Genomic DNA, 24,440 nt, shown 5'->3' on the forward strand with positions numbered 1-24,440 from the left:
GCTCTTCAAACACCGAGGAGCCAAAGAGGCTGAGAGAAGAGAGCACAACCTCCAGATCTTACACACACCACACAAACCACACCTTTACACTGAAGCCCAAAGTCAAACTACAGGTGTGCGTGGGCTATCAAGCAATCCAGGTGACTCAAAATGGCACTCTTGCTCAAAAACTACCAAACAGTTTGATACATCATACATTAATCTTCTGAAAACTACAGGAATATATACAGTATGCTGGGTGGATATACAGTCAAACAGACACACACAACCACACACACGCAAACACACCCACGCACGCAAACACACACACACACGCAGTCACACGAAAGCTACATCAAAAGCTCCAGGTTAGAGTAGAAGGTTGTCTCTCCATTCATTCACAGACTGAACTATAACTTCAGTGTGAGTGAGGGACTGCTGGTGATTTAGCAAAGCGCTAGTAGCATTAGCATGGCTTTGTGCATTTCCACAGGGCTTCTCTCCTGCCCTCGCTGGTTAGCATTAACTGGTTGTTTATCCCCAGGAACAGGTAATCCTCTGGCCTCCCTCCATGCACCTGTCAGGGATCCCACCCAGGGGGGTGCACCCCCTGTGCTGCAGCCATGTTAGAAACCTCCACCCTGCATGCTGCTGCTGCTGCTGCTGGTGCTCCTGCCAGAGTAAAGGAGGGCCGGTATGCAGTGAGCACGAGGAGGTGCTTCTGCTCCTCTCTGCGTCTCCAGTGTCATGGAGCAGGGAGCAGGGAGCAGATCATGGCATGCTCTAACTCTCCCCTTACTCTACTGACTCTCCACTTACTTTTAGGGATTGGTGTAAACTAACATGCCGTTCTTGATAACACCATGTGAAATGTACTTCTCTACGAGTGTAGCACAGTGGGTAAGGAACTGGGCTTGTAACCGAAAGGTCGTAGGTTCGATTCCCGGGTAAGGACACTGCCGTTGTACCCTTGAGCAACGTACTTAACCGTAATTGCTTCAGTATATATCCAGCAGTATAAATGGATACGATGTAAAATGTTGTGTAAGTCGCTCTGGATAAGAGCGTCTGCTAAATGCCTGTAATGTAATGTAATGTAAACTCTTAGTCGCTTTGGCTAAAAGCATTCACCAAATGAACGAACTGTAAAACTGCAAATTCTAACTGACACAGCGTTGGTTTTTCTCAGCCAACAGACCCAGGCCTTTAACCGACATGGACTTGACAGGGAACAAAGTGGGCGTGGTTTTCATCAAGCAGTTGACTGCTGATTGGTTGGCGGTGATAGCCCTCTGTGGCCAAAGGTAGGCTACTTCAGTCTGTTAAGCCACAAGCTAAATATGACCTGATCCCTGCTGAATGTAGCCTAGGGTCTGGGATAGGGGCAGGGTGAGGGGGTGGTGGGTGTGACGGAGGGGTTAATTCACGTATCTTAAGATCCACTCCCCCCCCCCACCCCCCATTGGGTCATACTGGCTGAATGTCGCTCGCGCACTTGACATTGCCCTCTACGGCTACACTTGATAAGATGCATCTGGCATTGTCTTTATACTCTATTATGCTTTAGTTTGACGTGTTTTTATTATGCTGCTTTTGTTGGAATGGCATTTTGACCTTGAAGAAAGGTTTCAGTGGGATCTTTAGGGTTGTGGAGGTGGGGTCCGAAACTCCAGTTGATGAAGCCGGCTGGTACTGACAAGAACACTGGCCACTGGACACCTGTGATCCTCATAGTGTTGACTGATCTTGTCATGCCATACCCCAGATCAGTCTCCAGTGATCAGTCTTCTATGATCAATCTCCAGTTATCTGTCCCCTGCAATCAGTCCCCTGTGATCAGTCCCTTGTGATCAATCTCTAGTTATCAGTTCCCATTGATCAGTCCACGGTGATCAGTCCCTTATGATCAATCCCCAGTGATCAATCCGCAGTGACCGGTTCCCCTGTGTGTCCTTCCGTCTGTCTGCTTGTTACTCAAACAACCTCTGAATAACACCAACACACATTTGAGCAATATCCCGATCAGTTGAACTAACAGGAGCAAATTACATTACAGTCATTTTTACATTGCAGTCCCTTGGCAGTTGCTCTAATCCAGAGTGATGTACGATAGTGGAGAACATCAGTGTTACTCTCGGGAACACACAAATCAGCACAGAGGCCCATTCACAATTAATGAGCATAATGAAACTCTAACGAGCAACAATTTGCAGTATAACAAAACAAAGAGCTGCTGAACAGATCTTTACACAGTGATACAGACACATTGTCATATACATGCTCCTTCTCTCTCTCAAGACACACACACACAAAGTCATATATCCCTATCAACATGTAGTCGACAGACAGATCTTTGCACAGTGATACAGACACACTATTACATACATGCTCTCTTTCTCTCTCTGAAGACACATGCAAACACACACACACACACACACACACACACACGCATGCACACACACGCACAAGCACACAAACACACACACACACACACACACGCACAAGCACACAAACACACACACACACACGCATGCACACACACGCACAAGCACACAAACACAAACGCACACACACACATACACACATACACACACACACACACACACTTCAGTTTCAGCAGAGGTCCTCTAAAGATAGGCACTGAGGAGATGTGAGGAGGGGGGTGCGTTGACACCGGCAGGACGAGGAGCGGGAACAATCCCCCTTAAGCTGTTTAACGTGCTTCATTACGCAAACCGTGCTGAGAAAGCCCACCTGCCAACCTGCTCACCTGTCCACCTTAACCCCTGACCTCTGCGCTGTGATCCGTCAGAGGCCTGTTGCAGCCTGCAAGCTCTGTCACGGTCTCCCAGCACACTTCTGAGAACTCATGTAGTTTTTAACCAACCACCTGTAACCCAAAATATCTCCACCTGGGGGGGGGGGGTGGAGTTACTGCTCACATAGAAATTCCCCACTAATCTGCTTCAGGTAATTTTTTTTTTTTTGCAGGTGTGTCTGCACTCATTGATGCATGTCAAACGAACATTCCTGTAGGTGGGAGAAGCTTCTGTGGAAAGGGGTAAGTAGGCGGGTGTCTCCCTCAGCAGGTAGGTGCAGTAACAGTGGTTCACCACTAGGAGACCGAAGGACCAGTCCTGAAGCTTGCCTGCCTGCATTGAAAAAGGAGAGTTTGTGCTCCAGTTGCAATACACAAAGACTGCCTTCTCTTCAAATGTTAAGGAAACATAAATAAATAAATTAATAAATTAATTAATTAATTAATGAGGGCCAAGTTCCCTAAAATATTCAGGCATCATATCATATATATATAATATTCATATATCAGGCATCACTTTTTGCTAATTTGTACAAAGGATTGCTGTGAATGCAGCAAGATCGTTTCACCGTGTGACTTTTATTTTGATATAATTTCTATTTATCTTGGCAAGTGTTCCCTTGCGTATATACAGAGAATACGCGTCAACATGCGGTAATCAATAACTTTTATCTTGTTTAAAATGTTTTGTTGACATTAAATTCTGGTTACCATCAACCTCCACAAGAGGGAGCCAAAGTTTGAGCTAAGATGCCTTGGGAATGTACTGCTGCTCTTTATTTTGGTCGTTTCTAAAAAGGAAACACTAAGCCTTAAAACTGAATTTAAAAGCGCAATTCAAAAAATAATAATAATAATTTGGAATCTACCAACAAATAAAATGTTTTCAAATGTTTATTTTCCACGTGTTCCTACACTTACATTACCAATAAATTAGTAAAAATAAAATAACTAAAAGAGCATTTATTCTTAATTCAGGTTATGGTGTTAAATAGCACTACTGCAGGGTTATTTTTCCTTTTGCCTTTTCAAGTAAAAACAAATTTTGTAGGCGCATGTTATGTCACAGGAATGAATGTCATTGAGACATTTTAAAATATAAACCCATGTCAATATAGTAAATTGCATACACAGGTTTACTTACATTGACTCATATTTGTGCATTCTTCATCTTGATTTGTGCTTGAATCTATTGTTATCTCCCCAATTTTTTTTTTTTGGGGGGGGGGGGGGGGGGATATGAGCCTGTGGTCATTGCAGTATTGTCTGGAGAAAACCACAACCCGAGTGCAAACCCATTAATCAAAATGACTCAGGCTTTGACAGTTGCAATATTTTTCTTTTTATTATTAACAGCATCCAGCAACCTGGCTATAGGCTGGAAAGGGTCCCTAAGACGAATTAAATTAAGACACAAAACTTGGCGGTGACACTATTAACAAATTTGGTTCTCGTCAGATTTGCTAAAGACAAGTTAGCAGAGTCAAATGGCAAAGTTGTTTACAAGAAGTTGGTTCCAAGAACGTCTGGGAAACAATCATGTTGAAGGGACACAGAATGGGAATTGAAGCTCTTACCAATATCAACAACTGGGTGCACTGAAATGGCAAGCCGTTAATGTGCATAGTTTGCAAAAACGGAGAGTCTACTGAGGAACCTACCAATCCTAAAAAAGATTACAAAAATAAAATGATCTCTGAAAATGTGAAAAAAAGGAAACTACCAATTGAATTCTCAGAGTTAAAAAAATAGTTGTCTTCCATTGGTATTCTGTTTGTGGTTGTTTGTTTAAGAACAGGTTTTCAAAAAATTTGAACAGTCAAACAGCCTAACAGTCTAACGGAGGCCAGTTAGCAAGCTCGGGTGAAAAAAGACAGACCGCCATTGTGAGGTCATAAGTACTCAAAAAAAAAAAAAAAAACCCCATCCTTTTCCCTGCTGGACCTCCAGCAGCTTCCTCAGTTTTGTACCCTTAACGGATCGCAACAGCGTCGTTTGAGTTTTGTCAAATGTTTCCCAGTCATTTCCCCTCCTTGCTGAAACCCGCCGGGGCGGGGGAGGGGGGGGGGCGTGGCAGGACCCAGGGCCTGAAAGAGCCCCGGGGATTGGACGTGCGGTTAAACGCAGAGGACCGTCCGTGGTGTCACGACAGCCATTTCCTCACAGAGTCAACCAGTCGGCGGGCACGTCCGCCACTGTCGGCAGGAACCCCCCCCCGGAAAAGCCCCCTGCCCTGTGGAATGATGGTTTTTTTTCTCCAATGTTCCGGAATGTTCTCCAGAGGTTTTTCCGTTCAGGCCTTGTCCTGAGGCGGCCCGAGCGTGACCGGGTCTGGCCTCCTCGTCGACCCCTGGTCGCGGTCGCCGCCGCTCGCCTCCGTCTGGTCCTCCAGTTTTAGCGTGACGGGAACGCCGAGCTTGGAGTCGTCGTCCCACACGTTCGGCTCCTCCCTGGCGGTCGGTTTGCTCTCCGTCACCTCCACCTGCTGCACCTCCACTTCCTCCTCCTCCGTTTTTATAGAGTGTCTCTTCTCACGGATGCCCTGGGAGGAAATTTTGGGGAGGTATTGGCAGCCCTGGCCCTTCCCGTGCTTCTCCTGGTGCTTCCGCTCGTGGCTCCTCCTAGTGGCCAGGTAGAGGAATCGCTGTGGGCAGAAGGAGCAGCGGTAGCGGCGGTCTTGGGCGGGGCCACCAGCGGAGTTCTCTAGGCGGGGGCCGTCCCTTGCGCACGCACTGCAGGTGAACTCTTTGTCATCCTGCAGCAACTCCTCCGGGGGGCGCTGTTTCCCACAGGAGCGGCAAGCGTGTACCCGTTCCTTGGGGTGACAGTCGGCCATGTGCATCCGTAGTGTGGACAGGCAGGAGAAGGTGCTCTGACAGTCCTCACAGCTGTGTGTCGCCTTCCGGACCCCGATCCGCAAGTCTGTTGCAGCCGAGGGCGAGTTCTGTTCCAGGCTGTAGGCCTCCCCCTGGAGACTTGACTCCCTGTCCGTGGACCTCCTTAGTCTGGCTCGCCTGCCTCCCCCCCTCCTGTCTCTGGACCTCAGCCTCTTCGCCTTCTTCTTCGACTTGTACGAGTAGTAAGGCCGCCACGGCTCGTCCAAGTCATCATAAAGGCCGCCATCGTCACACGGCTCTGCCTCTCCCAAAGATGTCATCGTTTGCTTCGTCCCCGGGAGAAGACTCGGTGCCTTCAGAGCCCGCTCTACAAGGTCAGCTCCACCCGCCTCGCCTCCCTCCATCTGTGTCTGCGTTGAGTGGCGCCTCCTCTTCCTGGGGATGAGGTTTGACCCCGCGATGCTGCGGCGGACGATGGCCTCGTTGCCGATCTTCACGGTGATCTGGCACAGCGGCGGCACCTGCCCGTCGCTCGATGGGCCTGCGCACGCCGGTTTGGCGATGTAAGTCGCGATTTTGCCACCGTCCGCAATACGGCGTCCGTCCTCTAGTGGGCGCACTGCATTCGATAAGCGACGTTCCGCATCGTGGCCTGATCCTGACGTGCTGTCGGGTGGCAGGTGACCGTCGCCTAACTCCTTGCCATGGATCATTGGAGATGACGTCCTGGCGGTTTGCAGCTGGAGCTCGGGGAGTGTGTAACCATGGCCGTCTGTAGACTCGCCTTGTCTGTGGAACAGCAAAGGAGGCGGGGACATCCCCCCCCGGCGCAGACACGCCTCCGCCTCCGCGCGCGAAGGCTGAACCGGCGCCACCATCTTCGGGGTGGCCATGAAGGTCAGGGGCGCGGAGAAGACGGGCGACCCGTCCTTGCCCTCTCCGAACGCCGCCGTGGGGGAGCCGCCGCAGCTCCCGACGACGGGGTCGGGAAACGCTTGGCCCCCGAACTCCGGAGCCTCGGAGAAGGTCTGCCCGAAGGACCTGTAGCGCCTCTTCCGGAACTTCATGGGCAGGAGGCGGTACAGCTTGATGGGGTAGACGCTGCACTTGAAGCCGCCGTTGGCCGACTTCCTGTTGACGGACAGCCGCGGGTCGATCCCGTGGTAGGACTTCTGGTGGTTCTTCAGGATGTAGTAGGTCATGAAGGTCTCCAGGCAGAAGATGCACTGGTAGCGGCGCTCGCCGGTGTGCCACACCTCGTGCTTGGTGCGGTACTCGGCCAGGGCGAACACCTTGTTGCAGTAGTGGCACGGGTACGCCCGCTGCCAGGAGTGCACGTTCTCGTGCCGCCGGAGGCTGGAGACGGTGGCGTACGCCCGCTTGCACACGCCGCACGGAAACATCCTCCTGGGGCCCCGCCCCGCCCGGCTTCCCAAACCCAGCCCCGCCCCCAGCCCCGCCCCTGTCCCCACCTCCCACTCGATCTCCGGCAGGTCCGCTGCGGGGGGGTCGGACAGGCCGGGGGGGAGTGCGGCGAAGGCGGGGCCACTGATGAAGGCGGGGCCTCTCACCGCTGCGTCCTTCTCCTCTTCCTCCGGCCCATCATTTCGGTCTGGACCCTTGGTGCACACCTGTTCGTGGTTGCGCAGCCTCTTCAAGTGCATGAACTTCCTGTGGCAGAACCTGCAGGACAGGAGGCCCAGGAGCCTGGCTCTGCGCCTGTGCGTGGGGGTGCTGGCCACCTCGGGCTCGCGGTGCTGGGCTACCTCGCCGGGCTTCAGGGGCAGGGGTGCGGGAGAATGCTCCGACATGGCCGTGGGAGTTTTGGCTGTCTTGGGAAGGTCTAACGCAGGGGTCCACTGGGCGTTTGTGTTTTTTGGGTTTGGGGAAGAGGAGTCTGGAGAAGGGGATGTGAGGGCAGGAACTCTGTGGGCGCCGCTTGGTGTCTGTGTAGGTGTGCCAGGTGTGCCAGGTGTGCCAGGTGTGCCAGGTGTGCCAGGTGAGCGTTCATCCAGGTTGCCCCAGAGCTTGTGGCGCTTCTTCAGGGGGCTGCACGCCTGGCTCACCTGCCCCACAGACGTGGTTGGCACGGGCGAGTGCGTGTTCGCGGACCCCTCTTTGTGCCCGGGTGTGTTCGAGGGCACGAGCGAGAGTGCGCCGGTCCCTCCTCCTCCTCCTCCTCCTCCTCCTTCTCCCAGGCACACTGCATAGGAATGGTCGGCCAGAGTGTGCAGGGTCTCACTCGTGGACGGAGTGGAGTCCGGGGCGGGGCAGCTGGCCGCGATGCTGGCTACGGATCGCTGCCCGTCTGCACGCGGGTCCAGGGGCGTGAAGGGGTCGCCGCCGGTGGCGATGTCGGTGATGGAGAAGGCGTTGGTGATGCGGGGGCCCCGTCGGCTGGCGGACGTTTTTCTCCGAGCTCTGTGAGATCCCGGGGCCAGCGGGGTCCGGTTGGAGAGGGGGGCCCTGTTCTGGGGGACGCTTTGCTCCGCTCGCGTCTCGGACACCGAGAGTCTCTCCAGAAAGGGGATTCCCAGCCTCTTGCCGGCCGCCACCAGAGCTCGGACGTCCTCGACGCTGGTGAGCGCCACCTTGGAGCTGTAGATGAAATTGAGGATGCGGGCGAAGACCTCGGACCTCAGGTCCATCAGCTCCAGCACCTGGCCGGACGTCCACACGTCCGGGCTGGCGAGGGCATTCCGGAAGTATCCGCTGGAGGCTGCCAGCACGTTCCTGTGGGCTCGGAACTTGATGTCCTCCACCACGATTGTGACGTCACAGAACAGGCCCTTTGCTCGCTGCTCACAGAGGGCCCCTAGGAGCACGCCGCTGTACGTGGTGTCCGCCAGCATGGGAGAGCTCTGACACAACAGCGCCATCTGTGGGGGGAAGGAGAATAGCAACAAGGATTCCCTTTATTAAATGCACTTGAACAAATTAGGCATTGCTTATTGCTTTTTACAAAATTCCAAGTCAGTGTCCTAGATCTCCATTGTTTTCACTTACCAGTCGTGATTCTTACAACGGAATTAGAATGTTCAGATAAGAACATTCTAATCGCATATTTGTGACTGCTGGGTGGTCTATCTTGATAAGGCAATGCTCTAGTGTATGAATTGGCCCCACAGTCCGGTGTCTCATCCGCACCATACCAGTAGCCCCACACGGCAATGTACAGCCGCCTCTAGCATAGGCCAGTCAATGACCCAAAGTGCCTTCCTCTGACTCGCCATGGGCGTGTCTCGCTGGCAAACGGTGGCGTGACAAGAAGCCAAGGCCACACCTTGCGTTGTGTGCTTCCGAGCAGAGAATGTGCATGTCTACACTCACCCAAATCGATAGGAGAAGCTGCAGCAGTGAGCACTGATCTTCACCATTAGACTTACCGAACTCAGGAGTGAAAATGTCTGGTCTAACATGTCCCTTGTAATCTGAACACTAAAGCCAGATTTACTAAAAACTTTAGCATTAGCAAAATTAGCGCTAACAAACTAATTTCACTACAGATTTCTTTGGTTAAGATGTGACCAGCGAAATGTGACTAAGTTATCTGTACAAGTATGCGCAAAAATCCTTTTTTTTTTTTGAATGTTCTAAAATTTAACTAAAAGTCTGACCTTAAATCATATGATAAAAAAAACACTGTTCATGCACATAACACTGATTGTGCGATCACACTCATTTCCTTCCTGAAAGTGCTCCTTCTTATTTGTGCTGGCTCAGCTTAGCTGTAACTTGTTCTTTTACCTTGAGGTGAACTCAGCTTTAGCTTAGATGCCCGTCTTGCAGGGTCTCCACTGACCCTGACTGGAGTTCACTCAGAAGAAAAGTTCAGCCAGACGTGCCTGAAACCCCACACCTGAGCATCTGAATAATGGATCGGGACGTCTGAAGCGTTCAGAGCAGGACTTCCTGAAGGGTTGAGAGCGGTTTGACAGCACTGGATCATACTGAACATACGCAGTGAGCTGTGCACGGGGGTTGCCTGAGTCCCTTTCAAAACACACTCATCAGAATGCAGGCCCGGAGATGTTTTTTTTTTTTTTTTCAAAGGTTTCCACCCGCAGTCATGTGGCACGCCCAAAAAAACTACGGAAACGGGACATGGCGTACCCGCCTGTCCACGTATACCCCCCTCGCAGACGCCTCCCAAAACACAGGAACTTAGGTTAGCTCAGCCAATGGCGGACCCTCTGCCAGGAACAACATGCATTTCAGTGAGCTGTGATCACCCCCGGCGCAGCGCTTCTGTTAAACAGCGGTTACCGCTGAACATTTCACCATTATTATGCCATCGCTTACAGCGTCATATCGAATCCCCAAATAAAGGCTAAACGTTGCTCCTTTTCATGAAATGTTTTTAAAAACTTTACGTCATAATGTAGTAGGCATTGTGCTAGAGGTTCTGTTTCACGTGCTCTAATCCCCGTGGGGGCTGTGATGAGTTCCCGTTCTGCCGGTGGGGGGGGGGGGGGGGGTGGGCAGCTAGACTGGGGGAGGAGGGGGCGGGGGAGGGGCTGGGGGGGTTGAGGCAGTTTGTCACGCTGCTGGGAAAACATCTCCAGCCTCGCCCCACAGCTCCTGCCAGCCCTCTGTTGTTACGGCAACACGCAGTCTCCTGGCCTTATTGAGGCTACGCGGGCCGACGGTGGCTATTTCGGGGGTCACGCCCCACCTGCCTGCTCTGTTTTCTGTACGCTGAGTACGGTACGTTTAAAAAATAAATAAATAAATAAATAAAAACATGTATGACTTTCTTTAGTTCCTGTTTTTTGGACGGCGAAGTGGCATTTTCCCCATGACATTACAAATTTTCAGTCCGCTAAAGATTTCACTTCAAGGTAAAAAAAAAAAAAAAAAAAAAGACAAAACTCTGTAAACGCAGCTGCCCAGTCGAGTTTTTTTTTCAGGTGGCGGAGGTGAAACGAACGAGACAAACAAGAGCGACTCACAAAAGGAGTGCGTGAATCAATCTCTGAACTGAAGCCCGTTAGCACGATGGCGCTCTCCCTCTGACCGAACGCAGACTCACGTGCCTGTGAAAATCTGAGTGGTCGGAAACAAGCTGCAGCAGGTGGCGAACATCGCAGGAACAATAAAACGGGGCCTACGGCGGAAAAGACCGAAGAGGAACGGCGAACATGGCGGCTGTTTTGGCTGAGCGTTAGAGAAACAGAGCGCCCCGCCCCCCTTCCCCTGTCTCTTCAGCGCTCAAGGTATCCCAGACTCCCCCTCTGTTGCCCTCTGCCCCCGTACACCAGCCCAGATCAGCTGCAGGACATTTAACAAACCGTCCTGCTTTCAGTTTGTCTGTATCCGTCCGTCTTTCCGTCTGCGCGCGTTTCCGTGCGTGTGAGGCCCTGGGGCGTCCGCTCAGCAGTCAGGAGCCGAAACGAGCGTCCGTCTGCAACGCCCTGGCGTAGCCACACGTGCACAAATACACAAACGGACACACACGCACGCAAACACACAGACACACACGCTAACGCACACAGACACGCACGCTAACCTCACACAGACACGCACGCAAACACGCAGACACACACGCTAAAGCACACAGACACGCATGCTAACCGCACACAGACACGCACGCAAACACGCAGACACGCACACAGACACACATGCTAACCGCACACAGACACGCATGCTAACGCACACAGACACGCACACAGACACGCATGCTAACGCACACAGACACGCACACAGACACGCATGCTAACGCACACAGACACGCACGCTAACACGCACGCTAACGCACACAGACACGCACGCTAACACGCACGCTAACGCACACAGACACGCACGCTAACGTGCACGCTAACGCACACGGGCCTGGTAGCAGCGATAGCCGTCGCCGTGCTGCTGTCAGCTTAAAGGGACGGCGACGCGCGGCCCTTACCGAGCGACACACAGGAGCGGCGGACGTGCCGCGAGAGAAGCACAGCACAGGCCCGACGCGCGCAAACGCACAGAGAAAAACCGCACAAACACCACACACACACACGCGCACGCTCGCTCGCACAGCACACGCGCGCACAGACAAAAAAAACAAAAACAAAAAAAACACAAAAACAGCTGCCACCGTAGTTACCCACATTGTGTCCCCCGTACGGAGAGAGGAGTCACCGTCGCCTGGGCCGAACGAGACGTTGCGTAAGCGAGAGAGAGAGAGAGAGAGAGAGCGAGCGAGCGAGCGAGCGAGGCCTACGAAGCCACGGTCCTGCCCACTCCCGTCGTCCCTGACTACCAGACTGCCGCTCTGCTCTTCCTCCCGCGGCCTGCCTCACTGACCCAGGCCTGACAGAGCGCTGCAGGGAGAGGGAGAGAGAGAGAGAGAGAGAAAGGGGGGGGGGAGAGAGAGAGTGAGAGAGAGAAAGGGGGGGAGAGAGAGAGAGAGAGAGAGAAATAGGAGTCGTTTGTTCGCGAGCCTACAGCTGCGCACAAGCCAGCCAGTGCCGCATGACACAGGCCTGTCAGTCTGCCAGGAATCCACCCACTTAGGAGGAAGGGAGGGAGGGGGAGAGAGAGAGAGAGAGAGAGAGAGACTGCGAAAGGTAAACAGTCGCGGTGAACGATTAAACCACAGTCCCCGTCTATGTGGTACAGTCCACTGAGAATGTGGAAAGGTTTCTTTTTTTCTTTTTTTTTTTACATGGTTACATAATCGTAATCCATTTAAATGGGTCCCCTTCAGTGTGGAGGTGATGGGGGGGGGGGTGCTTCCCCATACCATGGGCCTTCTGGGTAATTCCTGTCCCTCCTCCGGGGGGGTGGAGGGGGGGGGGGAGGGTCATCTGAATGATGGTTTTTCCCTCCCTTGTAGTTACTCTTATCAGCAGTTATGGTGGCAGTCAGACCTCACTGTGGCTCTCACACACAGCTCAATAAATCCAGTCATCGGCATTAGCATAGACTGCAGTGGTCTGCATTCACAGGGAACCTTTTTGTTTGGCCTTTTGTTTTCAACGCTCCAACCAATGAATCAAAGTGTGCGCAGCGAAGGAGGAAGAGGCAGTGGTCCAACAGACTCATATCGATGGAACTACGCCCTGGAGAAATGTACAATATAAGGGTGCTGATAATTAATATTAAAATGAGATGTGTCGTTGAAATATAATGAATAAACAAATAAAGAGAGTGCTCTGTAAAGAGCAGGATGGTACACTAAGAACAAACAGGAAGTGTTTTCTGTCAGTCGTCATTCTCTTCCTGCTATCGTTGGGTTTGCTTGTGAGTGTGTGCACATTTGCGTACTGTGCACATGTTTGTGTACTGTATGTGTGTGTGTGTGTGTGTGTGTGCACGTATGTGTGTGTGTGTGTGTATCATAATGAGACCAATATCATGTCAAGCCTGTGATAAAGAACATAGCCACTCTGCTCTGTGTGAGAACAAAATGTTCTGTCCCTTCTAAAAGGAGGTTTCTTTTCTGGATACTCGTGCCCTTTCCCTCTCTGTCAGACAGAGAGCGAGAGAGAGAGAGAGCAGACAGAAAATCAGTCGTGTGAAAAATCCAGCTGTCGTCATCACATGAAGCAAAACGCATTTCCCCCCCCCCCCAGACTTTACTAGAGCCAGACACAGAGCCAGGACAAAAAGTGAAAATGATAATGGCCAGGAACAACAGCACCAAAAGTTAGCATTAACGGACAACCTTTGACTTCAGAATGGCAAACGGTTTCTTGGTTTATAATGGAACTAACTTACTTTTAGTGCATTTCGTTACGCGGTCTGGACCCTGGGGTGGCCGGACCATTGTTCATAGAACACCAGCAGCTTGATCTTCTCAGCAGTGTGCTTGGGGTCATTATCGTGCTGTAGAATTAAATTTCTCCCGATCAAACTTTTTCCAGTGGGTACTGCATATGTTATTTGTTTGTGTTTATCAGCATTTGTGATGCCTTCAGTCGAAAGAAAATCACCTCCAGATGTTGCTATACGACCCCAAACCTGCACTGCACTTCCCCAAGCCCTCCACCATGCTTGACTGATGGTTGTAAATATGCTTCTGAGAGTCTTTCATTGCTTTGACAGCGTACATACTGCCTTCTCTTACTTCCGAAAATCTCTAATTTAGACTCATCGGTCCATAAAAATCAGGTGTCCAGTTTCAGTGTACTAGTGCAAATTATCAACTCTTTTGTTCCTTTTTCTCAATGGTGGCTTTTTCACAGTTACACATCCTTTCAGATCCATAGCATTGAGTTGTCTTCTCCCAGTGGAGGGATTGACTGAAACACCCGTGGATTTCTTCAGGTCTGAAGCAAGAGTGGAGTTTGGTTATTTTTCCTATCTCTCAAAAATAAAATCTTTAAGTATTGTCTTTGTGGTGTGTGCGCACACTGCGTGACAACAGTGTAACAAATTGCTCTGATTGGTGAATTAATCAGAGCTGACTGACAATGGAAGCCTGCACATTTCAGGGTCTTCAAGGGCAGGAGTATATACTGCACCACAGATATAAACCAAAATGGATACCAAATATTTAGTTTTTATTGTACTGCGCAAGTGGCGTGGTGGTGCAGAGGGTGGCACTGCCGCCTCACACAAGGTCACAGCAAGAAGGTCCAAGAAGGTTGGGCCTGTCCGTTTCCAGTTTGCATGTTCTTCCTGTGTCCGCGTGAGTTTCCTCTGGGTACTCCGGTTTCCTGTCACAATCCAAAGACATGCAGGAGACTCTAAATTGCCCTTAGGTGTATGAGTGTGTGAGTGAATGGTGTGCATGGCCTGTGACAGATTGACGCCCTGTCCAGGGTGTATTCCTGCCTCTCTCCCAATGCATGCTGGGATAGGCTCCAGCACCGCCCACGACAATGCCCAGGATAAGCGGGTATAGATGATGGCTGGATGTACTGCACAAATTGTTTTCCATTTCATTAGATGTTTTTGATATTTAAAAGTGTTTCTGATTATTTTGCTTGGCTTTACAAGCAATAGCAGATATAGAGGCATTGGGGGGGGGGTGTGGCCTAAAGCAAGATAACACGCTTTCAGTAACTCTAAAGCAACTTGTACAGGGATGTTGTCCCTCCAGAGGCTTGATGGGTGCTGAGTTTTTCTCCTCTGGAAGTATCACGCTCTCTCTCTCTCTACCTGCAACTGTGATGCCTGCAGATGAACAGAAACCTCACCACACACAAAAGCCAAAATCTGTCTGGGCCAATGAAAACATACAATGAAACTGAAATAACATTTTTAACAAAAAAATTATCCAAAGCTGCCCAAATCCCTTTAACGGGTAGACCAAAGTCAATCTTGTTTTAAAGAATGAGACATCCAAGAAAAGTTTACAATGTTACAGATTGTTTTTTAAAACAGAAAGGGGGCAACACAACTTCGACCCAAAAGTTAATTTAAGGTTCGTCTTGTAGAACGTCAGCCAAACGTAACACAAGCCATTTCACAGATAAACGCAGCGATGTAATCAGGACAAAAATTATATTAATAGTGTAAACTTTAATGTAAAATGTTGAGGTCATTGTTTTGTGAACACAAATTCATGTGCGCTGCATTTATGTGTTTGCATTCTGCCACTAGATGGAAGCAGAAGGTTTAATTTTGAGTAGATGTTGATTCAACATTCATTGAACACGACAAGTAGCAATGCTGAGAAACAATTATCCACTTTTAAATCAAACATGGGTTCATGTTTATAGTTGCATATTAGCCTAAATTGATATTTACACAATCTAATCATCATGAACAATCTTTGTGACTGACTTAACGCAAAGCACCGTGTGCTGTAATATGTCTGTAAGGCTCGAAAGAAATCAATGGCAAGCAAACAGAGAGAAGAAAAAGACTTAAAAAATAAACTTTATTATCCAAATAAAAAAGTTTACAGGATATACAAGGGTGACAATCACAAACACCAAAAGGATATGGCAAGAACTTCACATTCTGTGGCACAAAAGGTTAGAAGAGGAACAGGTTTCTTTAATGAAAACAAATGATTTAACTTCAAAGCTTTTGTGACACAAACCAAGATATGACTTGCACACAAATTGAAAAATTATATTTACAGGCATTTGGTGAAAATCTTTTAAAAAATTTGATGTTAGAAGCGTCCACTCAGAGCTTCAGAACTGAGAAATTACAATCGAGTACATTTTTAAAACAATTTCAGTTAATTGTAAATTAAGTCCCCATGTAAATAGTAAGAACGGCTGTAAGTATTAACTCGGAAAGGATGATAACTTATCTCAGGCACAAAGAAATCAGGGTCAAACCGAACACTGTCAATTCATCTCCCACGGGCCTTCCTTGATCGAGGCCCCGATTGGAGGGAACACGGTCACATGACATCTGCGCCTGTGCCCACATTCTCCTGCTTCTGCCTTCGGCGGCTGATCTGTTTCTGCAGCTGCAGCTTGTTGGTGAAGAACACCTTCTTCCAGCCCAACTCCCTGGCCAGAGAGCCCATCTCCAGCGTGACCGTGTCACAGCGTGATCTAACAGCCTGCTCCCAGAACTGCTCCGAGTCACACAGCTGGAATATACACACACACACACACACACACACACACACACACACACACAAGCCCACACACACACACACACACACACACACACACACACACACACACACTATCACACACACACACACACACCACACACAACCCGCACACACACACACAGGTTACTTTGCCTGTGTTTATTCCTGAGAAATCCACTGGCATTGCTCTGACCGGAGGAAAGGGGGCTCCCCCATGGAGGCCTCACCTTTTGGAACTTGCGGGAGGTGCACCTGAGCTGCTGCACGTCCTCCAGCTCCAGGAAGGAGAGGACGCGGAGGAGCAGGCGGTCAGAGAGGCGCGCCAGATAGTCGAAATTCCCGCTGCACAGGCCCTGGGTGTACAGCAGGACGTTTTCGCCAAACACCACCTTCACCTGGTCTGGACACCAAACACCAAATCTCAGCACACACCTGCTGACCCACAAACACCACATCGCACCTGCACAAGCACGACGAGGGCTCGGACACAAAACCCCACCACCAATGCTGCTTCACAGGTTCACATAAACTGTAAACTGTGTGCTGTCAGGCATGAAATCTCATCGCCCTGCTTAAAATATACAGCTTGGCCTATGTGCGCCTTCAGGCAGCTCAGTCATACATCTATACCATACATCATACTAAGGAGGTTAAGAGAGTTATAGGTTCTAAAAACCTCACTGGTTATGCTGAAGTCATAATCCAAAACAAACAAACAAACAAACAAAAAAACTAACACATAATCAATAAAGGAATTCACTGATTGAGGTCAGACAATCCTTGTCCTAAAATAGGAGATCTTTTTTTTTTTTTTAAATGTTCTTCTCTTACTTTATTATTGGATCTTAAATTATACAACATGAATGCAGGTGATTGGGTGCTTGAGATGGGGAAAAAATCTTACGCTGAAGCTGGCTGTCATGCAAATAGTACTCATGGGGTTGCTTCAGTTCCCCTGGCCGCGTTTTCCGAAATTCACTGCGCACAGAAATTTTCCAGAACCTCCAGATCACCTATTGGTACATATTCATAATGAATTACATTTTTGTTTAGTTCGCTAAAGATATGATGTAGCTTGATACGCCATTTTAACAGTTCCATCAAGATGCCCCCATTCGGTGTATCGCGATATAGACAGTAAAATCAAGACAAATATTTATTTTGCGTTCATGTCCAATCATATTCATATAAATTAATTCCACGTAGCTCTCTCCATTTACTTGGCAGTTCCAGTTCTAAGCTGAAACTTATCAAACACGCTAAAGTAGCAGTTGGACTAACTACAACACAACTTTATGGAAGCTGAATGCGTACATTAGCAACCACACTAAACTTTGTGAGTTAAAATGTCGATCTATTATTGGAGGTAACAGCATTCGCCTCTGTTCAGTCTTACCGGACGATTACTTAGCTGTGTGGCTGTACGTTTTCGAATTAGCAACAGTGTGTGTGACCAGGTTGACGTTAGATAGACTAGATATCATCAGAGGGGAAGTCAGAAGTCAACTACTCATGTCTACAACTCAATTTAAATGTAATATCCACTTAAAATATTATCAGATTTCAACAACGAGTAGACTGTTTAAAAAAGAGACGTCACTTACCTCAGTTTTTGTAATCACAAATTGATAAAAGTCTTTATTGGGAGCAGCACCTTGCCCGCTAACTTCAAATAATTTATCTTCTAGTAGAGACGCCATTTTTGACGCTTTAAGTTGCTATGACAACGAAGAGAACAACGGAACACATGAGAAGGAAACTAGGAAAATTTAACAAACTATTTAAATATCGTCATTTACACAGTATTCGTAATCGTGCTAGTGCAATTGTAGTATAATGTAAATAATAGAAAAAAATATACAAAAACGCAAATAATCCCGTAAACACTTGTCAAGATTAGGGGTCATAACCCTGCGGACGGGTATTTGTCATACATTGTGCCATGGATTAGGGAAACGAACTGTAGTTTTACGATATGCTATTTAATAATGCAATAGCTATATAACCGGTTATGTTACGCGACATCTGTATTAAATGTATTTGAAACAATGCTTAATCTGGTGTACTGTATTCATACAAAGTAGTTCCCATCGGAAGATCAGGTTTAATCAGCGGAAGGACATTGCAGTTGCAGGTCCCTCAGCTGATGGGAAGCTGAAAGCAGAGAGAAGCTGCTGCACTGTCTGTTAACAACTACAACACTGGAATAAATAGGTAATAATATAATCTACCAAAACCTTCAGTAACATCTCATTCTCTCGTGGTACAACTGTTAGATATTTAGTTTTAAGTGAAGCCAAGCATATACATTTCCGTGAAAATATGGATTCCAGTCGTCATCTCTCGAATCCTGCTCCTGCCTTCCTGATATTTTTATGTGATGCGAGCAAAGAAAATGGTTCAGAGGCCATTGCGTTTTTTCTGTTGTCTTTGCCATTCGAGAGTGAGCTTAAAAGGCAAACAGTTTTCCTCTGTCAGTAATAAAAAGAAGAAGCCCATCCCGTGATAAGTGAGTGGAATTGTTATCGATAGCATATTGAATCGCAAATGTTTTTAAACCGCTTGCTAGGTAGCTGGTTCGTACATTTCTAAATTGAAATCAACAAACTAGGCTAGCTAGCTACCAGTCTGCTTTACTGGTCACGTCATAGGATTGCGATGATAATGGGACCCAGCTAGCTTGTTGGCAGGCTAACTTAGGTAGCTAGTGTCCAAATAGCTTAGCTAGACATGTATCTAGTTAGCTGGTGGTCAGTGTGTTTGTTTGCGTGGCTAAGTGAAAACGAATCGATAAGCGCCTACAGTGACAGCGCATAAATATTAACGTCCTGTCTAGCTAACATAACGTAGCTTAGCCGTGAAGGACTGTTCAGTAACTACCCTGCTTCCAACGCTAAATAGCAACTCACTGATCGAGAAGTAAGTATGAAAAGGGGATATGCATTCGATCCGGCGGGGCACGTTTCCTCAAGCGACCCAGACACACTCTTGTCTACAGCACGATGCAGTTGCTTTGACGATGGTTGACGGGACTGGCTAGCCTGCTACGTGACAACCAAGCTAGCTAATATGTCAGTGGTCAAGGCCACGAATGTCAACGTTACGATAGCTGGATCTGTATCGCTACTAGTCTATTATGATCATAGCAAAGCAACCGACCGAGAAACCGATCTCGCGACCGAGAAAACAAATTCTCTCGACCTGATATAGATCTAGACTACTGCTAGCAAACTAGCTAACCAACTGTTAGCTTTCTAAATGTGAATATGGCCAGCGACCTTAAATATTTCACACCGAAATAGATAGCTAGCTAGAAATTGATAATTCGCCAGTTGCCAGTTGTGCTGTTTATTTTACTAAAAATAAGGCGAAGCTAAACGAAGACGGGGACTCGTTACACGTTTGTTTATGTATATTTTCTGCTTATAACGGTAACTATATGTTTAATTTGGAATATATATATATATATATATATATATATATATATATATATATTTGCTGTAAATATACAGGAATAAACAAAGGACAGACTGTCGCTTGCTTGTTGTCCGGCTACCTACGGCTTAAGGACACTGCCTTAGGACAGCAAGGAGGTTTATACTTTGACAACTGTAAACGATACAGTGGACTGTATGTAGGGCAGTTTGGCTGTTGCCCAAGCTAGCCGGGATGCTGCATCTTGTTCTAAGTAAAGCGTCATAGTAATCCCTATAAGAAGCACTGGTGCTGTGCGTCACTGAAAGGGAACCGGTTATAAATTATTTGCTTTCAACAAACCACAGTTGGTGATGTTAGACTGCGTTACAGTGCTCCAGTGTGTGCGTCTGCCTGCCTCTGTGTGTGTGTTTACTTTCTTAGCATGTTGCGAACTGGCAGTAGGCTAATGATGTTATTTGTGACCTTGCGCAGACTGCCCCTGTCCTTATTTCACATCCACTATTTAAAAATAGAGCGCTGTGCTGGCGAAACGAGCAAAATGCAGGCCCCCCTCCTCTCATACGAGTCTGTCTAGTTTGTTGAGCGTTTCTTTTGACAGATAAAAGTGTGTGGGTGTGGAGGGGTGGTTGGTATTTCCAGCGCAAGAATCCTTGGCAATCGGCTCGGTTGCAGCCAAACTGTGTTTTGACTCGATGTGACATTTTTCATTAGGCGTGATCTGGCTTCCTTACCTAAACTTACTGTTACTTACTGTTCAGAACACCGATTCCCAGCCTTAGTCTCTGGGACGTTATTCTTAAGGCCCGTTGGCTTTTCCCCCCCACATGCTAATTGGATGCTAATTGGGTTCCTCCATTAGACTTAATGTAATAATCCACCCACATGCCCAATCTACACGCTAATCAAAGCCAAGTTTGTTCAGGTCTTTAACCTTTCAGTTAAATTATTTTTTCTTTTTTTTTTGCTCTCTGCGTGATAACGACATATTACATTTACAAATTGACTGCTCAATTCATTTAGTAGAATGGCGTTTAGATTTTACGACTTGATCAATTGGGGATTTGTGCATTTTGAATCTCTTGGCTTCACTTTTCACTTTCCCATTTTACGGAATGACGCGTCCTCGTTTCTGTCGTATTCGGTTTGTCTTCGTGTTTTCCTGAGACCTACTCTTGTCTGCCTGTCCTGTGGAATGTTTTTATGGAGTCAGACCGCGAATTTGCTAACGCCACACTGCCTCTCCCCCCTACCCCCCCCCCACTCCCCCAACCCCCCCACCCCGCCCCCCCCCCCCACCAGAGAGTGGTAGTGTCTAGAAAGGGTATGTCCCTTCAGGAGAGCGGCGCCTATGTCCGACCGGCCTAATTCCAATCCAGGGGGGTTACTGCGACGCTCACAGAGGAACACTGCTGCATCCCAACCACAGGGCCACTCAGTCGCGGGAAGGTGGGTTGGGAGCGCGTGTGTGGTCGTCTGCCATTCGATTGCCTATCCCACTGCCATCCCATTCACCTTCACCTATTCAGGAGACACTGTCGTGCGCGCAGTAAAGGTTAGCCAAGGTTAGCTGGACGTCAGATTGCATAAATTGGCTGCGCTGCAGTTCGTCCCACAAGGGCCATTGTGGATAGCAGTGCTATGCTGCATATTATCATGTGTAAGCGGCACGCTGAAGGGGGGTATTTTTGAGTAGTTGCGTCAGTCCGAAGTACTTAAGCTTGTTGCTGATATGGTTTATGACAGGGCTGCCCTACCCAGTTCCTGGAGATCTACTGTCCTGATGGATTTCAGTTCAGCCCTGGCAAGGCACACCTCATTCAACAGCTAGAGATATCCTTGAGCTGATAATTAGCATCAGGTGTGCCACATTAGGGTTGGAGTGAAAACCTACTGGAGGGTAGATCTCCAGGAACGGGGTTGGGCAGCCCTGGTTTCTGACATTGTCCTGTGTTTGAACTCGTTTCTGATTGGAGGGCTTGAGTGAGCCTGTTGGGGGTGGAGCTACGGGCTGACTTCTCTGCTTTTCAGGAGCGGCCTCTCCCTGGCCCTGGCCTCGGTGCACCTGAAGCAGGACCCCGGGGAAGGAGAGCGCTCGGAGCGGGACAAAGCCGCGCCAGCGTCCCGCAGAGGGCGCGCCCGCGGGCTCAAGCGCATCGCCGCTCCGGAACACGGCGGCTGCCCCTCCCCCGCCGGCCCCGCCAAGAAACCCAAGGCCCCGCCCCCGAAGCCCCCGCCCCCCAGCAGCGCCGCGGCGGCCAGAGAGAGGAGAGCGCCGGCGGCCGAGCGGCCCGCCCGGAGCAGGAGGAGCGGGGCCGGCGGGGGGAAGGCTGGCGCCCGCCGAGCGGCAGAGGCCCGGACCGCCAAACCCGCCAAGCTGGATTCCAAACCGGCGGCCTCAGCCAGAGCCGGGTGCAGCGCAGTGACGGACGCCTCCTCTTCCACCTCTTCCACGTCCTCCACGTCCTCCTCCTCCTCCTCCTCTTCCTCGTCCTCCTCGTCCTCTTCGGCGGCGGCGGCGGCGACGACGGCAGCCCCCCCCCCGCCGGGCGCGCGGCTCAAGCAGGGGACGGATCCCGGCAAGGCGCGCCGGTCCCGCTCGGCCTCCAGCCCCAGCCCCCGCCGCGCCGCCGTCTGGGACAGGGAGCAGGCCCGCATCGCCGGCGCCTCCAGGTTCGAGTGGGCGCGCTTTGGCCCCAAGGTCAACCTGCCCAGGCCCAGGCTGTCCCTGCCCGGGTCCTCCAAGTTGGACGCCCCCAAACCAGGCCCCTCGGGACTGCAGGCCAAGCTAGCCAGTGAGTGTCCTCCTGGAAGTGGCGTTAACAGGGGCGTGTCCTGCTGAAGAATGGGATGTGTGTGTTGTAGAGCAGAGTGTAAATACCCGTAGTGTTTGGTTTATACCTGTTTTGCTGACACAGAGTGCTCCCTCTCCAGGCTTGAGGAAGTCCAGTAAGAAGCGCAACGTGTCCCCCCCAGCTGAACTCCCTCCAGTGGAGCCCCCTAGCTATCGGAGGAGCACACGACAGAGGACCACGGGGTCCTGTGCCAGCACCAGGTACTGAGCGCGCTCATTAGCAGCCTCATTTGCAGCTGCTGTGGGAAGGCTGTGTTATTAGTCATAACCATTACCATAACCATTTTACAGTCACCTCCAGTGCTAAATACTTCATTAATATCATTTTCCTAATTTACGTAAATTACCTAATAACATTTGGACATTAATGGGGAATGTGTGCCGCCTAAAAATATGTCTAACCAAAAACATCCAATAAGACTTTGCCAGTTAAAACCATTCGCCTGCCTTTGTCTGCCGTTCTTCCAAGATGTACTATTGATATTGTGTCCATTATCAGTCCAACCAGCTAGCCGTAGCTTTTCTTGATACCAGCTTGGTGCATAATTTTTTTTGAACCGGCTGTGTGGTGTTTAAAGCTGAACGAACACAATCTAGATATAAGAAAGTGTGTGACACTAGAGACTGTTGTAGTGCAGTGCTTTAGGAGATGGTATGTAGGCTGTGTGCAGGTTTGCTGGATGTGGGGAGAACGGTACATGGCAACAGTGTCCTGATGGGGGCGCTCTGTCCCGTCGCAGTCGGCGAGGCTCAGGCCCGGGCAAGCGCGGGGCGGCCGACGCTTGCACGCAGGAGAAAATGGCCGACTCGGACAACAACCTGGACGGAGCCAACTCCTCCGGCGCACGCAGCGAGGACGCGTCGCAGAGGCCTGCAGGTAGGGAGGGGCTGAGCACGGGTCACATGACCACACCGCTGCGTGGGGGAGGGGCTGAGCACGGGTCACATGACCACACCGCTGCAGGTAGGGAGGGGCTGAGCACGGGTCACATGACCACACCGCTGCGTGGGGGAGGGGCTGAGCACGGGCCACATGACCACACCGCTGCAGGTAGGGAGGGGCTGAGCACGGGTCACATGGCCACACTGTTGCAGGTAGGGAGGGGCTGAGCACGGGTCACATGACCACACTGCTGCAGGTAGGGAGGGGCTGAGCGCAGGTCACATGACCACACTGCTGCAGGTAGGGAGGGGCTGAGTGCAGGTCACATGACCACACTGCTGCGTGAGTTAGGGGCCATGTGACCACATTGCTGTATTAGGCAGGTAGGAGTGGGACAATGGGTCACATTACCACACTACTGCGTGAGACAGGGGAGGAGCAATGGGTCACATGAGCAGACTGCCGTTAAGGAGTCGAGCAGGAAACTCAAACTTCAGTCCTGGAGGACTACGGTGCCTGCTGGTTTTTGTAGTTTTATTTTGATCAGTAGCTCATTTAGGCCTCATAAACACAGTGTGTGAAGTCCTTACGCAGACACTGGCTTGGTTTAAACATTTAAGTGCTGTAATGCAACAGAAAGCTGCAGGCACTGTGGGCCTCCAAGACTTGCGTTTGAAATCCCTTGAGTGAACCAGCAGGAACTCTCAAGAAGATTACTTCCTGTAAAGGAATGGGCCAACAGGACCTCCCTGTGTTCAGTGATAATCACTGATCATCGTTTTGAGCATCTCCGCTAGGCTGTTACGCCTGTAGAGGAAGCTGAGCTGTTTCCTCCCTATGCTGCCATCTTTAAACCTCTCCTCCTTCTCTGTACTAGGGCTGAATTTGCATCTCATTGTCCCTGTCCGTTTCTCTCTATCTCTCTCTTCCCCCCTTCTCTCTCTCCTTGCTGCCTGCTTTTTTTCCTCTACCGCCCCCCCCGCTCCCCAATCTCCTTCCAGCCTCCGCTTCTGTGGCAGGTGCCGTGGGCGTGGCCACCTCCGGAGAGAGTGAGTCGGAGGACTCTGAGATGGGCCGGCTGCAGGGTAGGCTGTCTATCTGTGTGTCCTGGCTGTCTGTCTGTCTGTCCGTCCGTTCGT

At 49.9% G+C, this 24,440-nt stretch overlaps 3 protein-coding genes across 5 annotated transcripts in view; 1 reads left to right on the forward strand and 2 right to left on the reverse strand.

The window, feature by feature from the left end:
- Positions 1-4,115: 4,115 nt before the first annotated feature.
- Positions 4,116-10,105, reverse strand: LOC135258241 (zinc finger and BTB domain-containing protein 38-like). Its single transcript, XM_064341586.1, has one exon. It carries the CDS (start codon positions 8,511-8,513, stop codon positions 5,091-5,093), a length of 3,423 nt encoding a protein of 1,140 aa, XP_064197656.1. The 5' UTR covers positions 8,514-10,105; the 3' UTR covers positions 4,116-5,090.
- A 5,327-nt stretch (positions 10,106-15,432) lies between these two features.
- On the reverse strand, positions 15,433-19,434 carry fbxo36b (F-box protein 36b). Of its 2 annotated transcripts, none has more exons than XM_064341590.1 (5): positions 18,438-19,434; positions 17,734-17,847; positions 17,034-17,142; positions 16,357-16,529; positions 15,433-16,123 (listed from the first exon to the last, which is right to left on the reverse strand). In XM_064341590.1, the coding sequence occupies exons 1-5, from the start codon at positions 18,564-18,566 to the stop codon at positions 15,929-15,931; spliced, it is 720 nt and encodes a 239-aa protein (XP_064197660.1). In that variant the 5' UTR covers positions 18,567-19,434; the 3' UTR covers positions 15,433-15,928. The 2 variants fall into 2 exon arrangements, with proteins under 2 accessions (XP_064197660.1, XP_064197661.1); XM_064341591.1 differs by having other exon boundaries at positions 19,039-19,433.
- Positions 18,198-24,440, forward strand: part of LOC135258243 (E3 ubiquitin-protein ligase TRIP12-like) — a 30,346-nt gene continuing 24,103 nt past the window's right edge. For both annotated transcript variants that reach the window (XM_064341587.1, XM_064341589.1), the window contains exons 1-6: positions 18,198-18,343; positions 20,867-21,013; positions 21,596-22,359; positions 22,499-22,619; positions 23,159-23,295; positions 24,303-24,386. In XM_064341587.1, coding sequence (XP_064197657.1) covers positions 20,916-21,013; positions 21,596-22,359; positions 22,499-22,619; positions 23,159-23,295; positions 24,303-24,386 — 1,204 coding nt within the window. In that variant the 5' untranslated portion in view covers positions 18,198-18,343; positions 20,867-20,915. The remainder of the gene's footprint in view (positions 18,344-20,866; positions 21,014-21,595; positions 22,360-22,498; positions 22,620-23,158; positions 23,296-24,302; positions 24,387-24,440) is intronic.

This window comes from Anguilla rostrata, chromosome 6 (genome assembly GCF_018555375.3).
Source record: "Anguilla rostrata isolate EN2019 chromosome 6, ASM1855537v3, whole genome shotgun sequence".
Lineage (NCBI taxonomy): Eukaryota > Metazoa > Chordata > Actinopteri > Anguilliformes > Anguillidae > Anguilla > Anguilla rostrata.

Excerpts from the sequence above, each read along its gene's own strand:
- LOC135258241 (XM_064341586.1), bottom strand. The coding sequence starts at position 8,513 with ATGGCGCTGTTGTGTCAGAGCTCTCCCATGCTGGCGGACACCACGTAC.
- fbxo36b (XM_064341590.1), bottom strand. The coding sequence starts at position 18,566 with ATGGCAAAGACAACAGAAAAAACGCAATGGCCTCTGAACCATTTTCTT. Across the intron at positions 17,143-17,733 it reads TTGTGATTACAAAAACTGAG|GTGATCTGGAGGTTCTGGAA; the intron begins GTAAGTGACGTC and ends ATGTACCAATAG. Across the intron at positions 16,124-16,356 it reads CCTCCCGCAAGTTCCAAAAG|CTGTGTGACTCGGAGCAGTT; the intron begins GTGAGGCCTCCA and ends TGTATATTCCAG.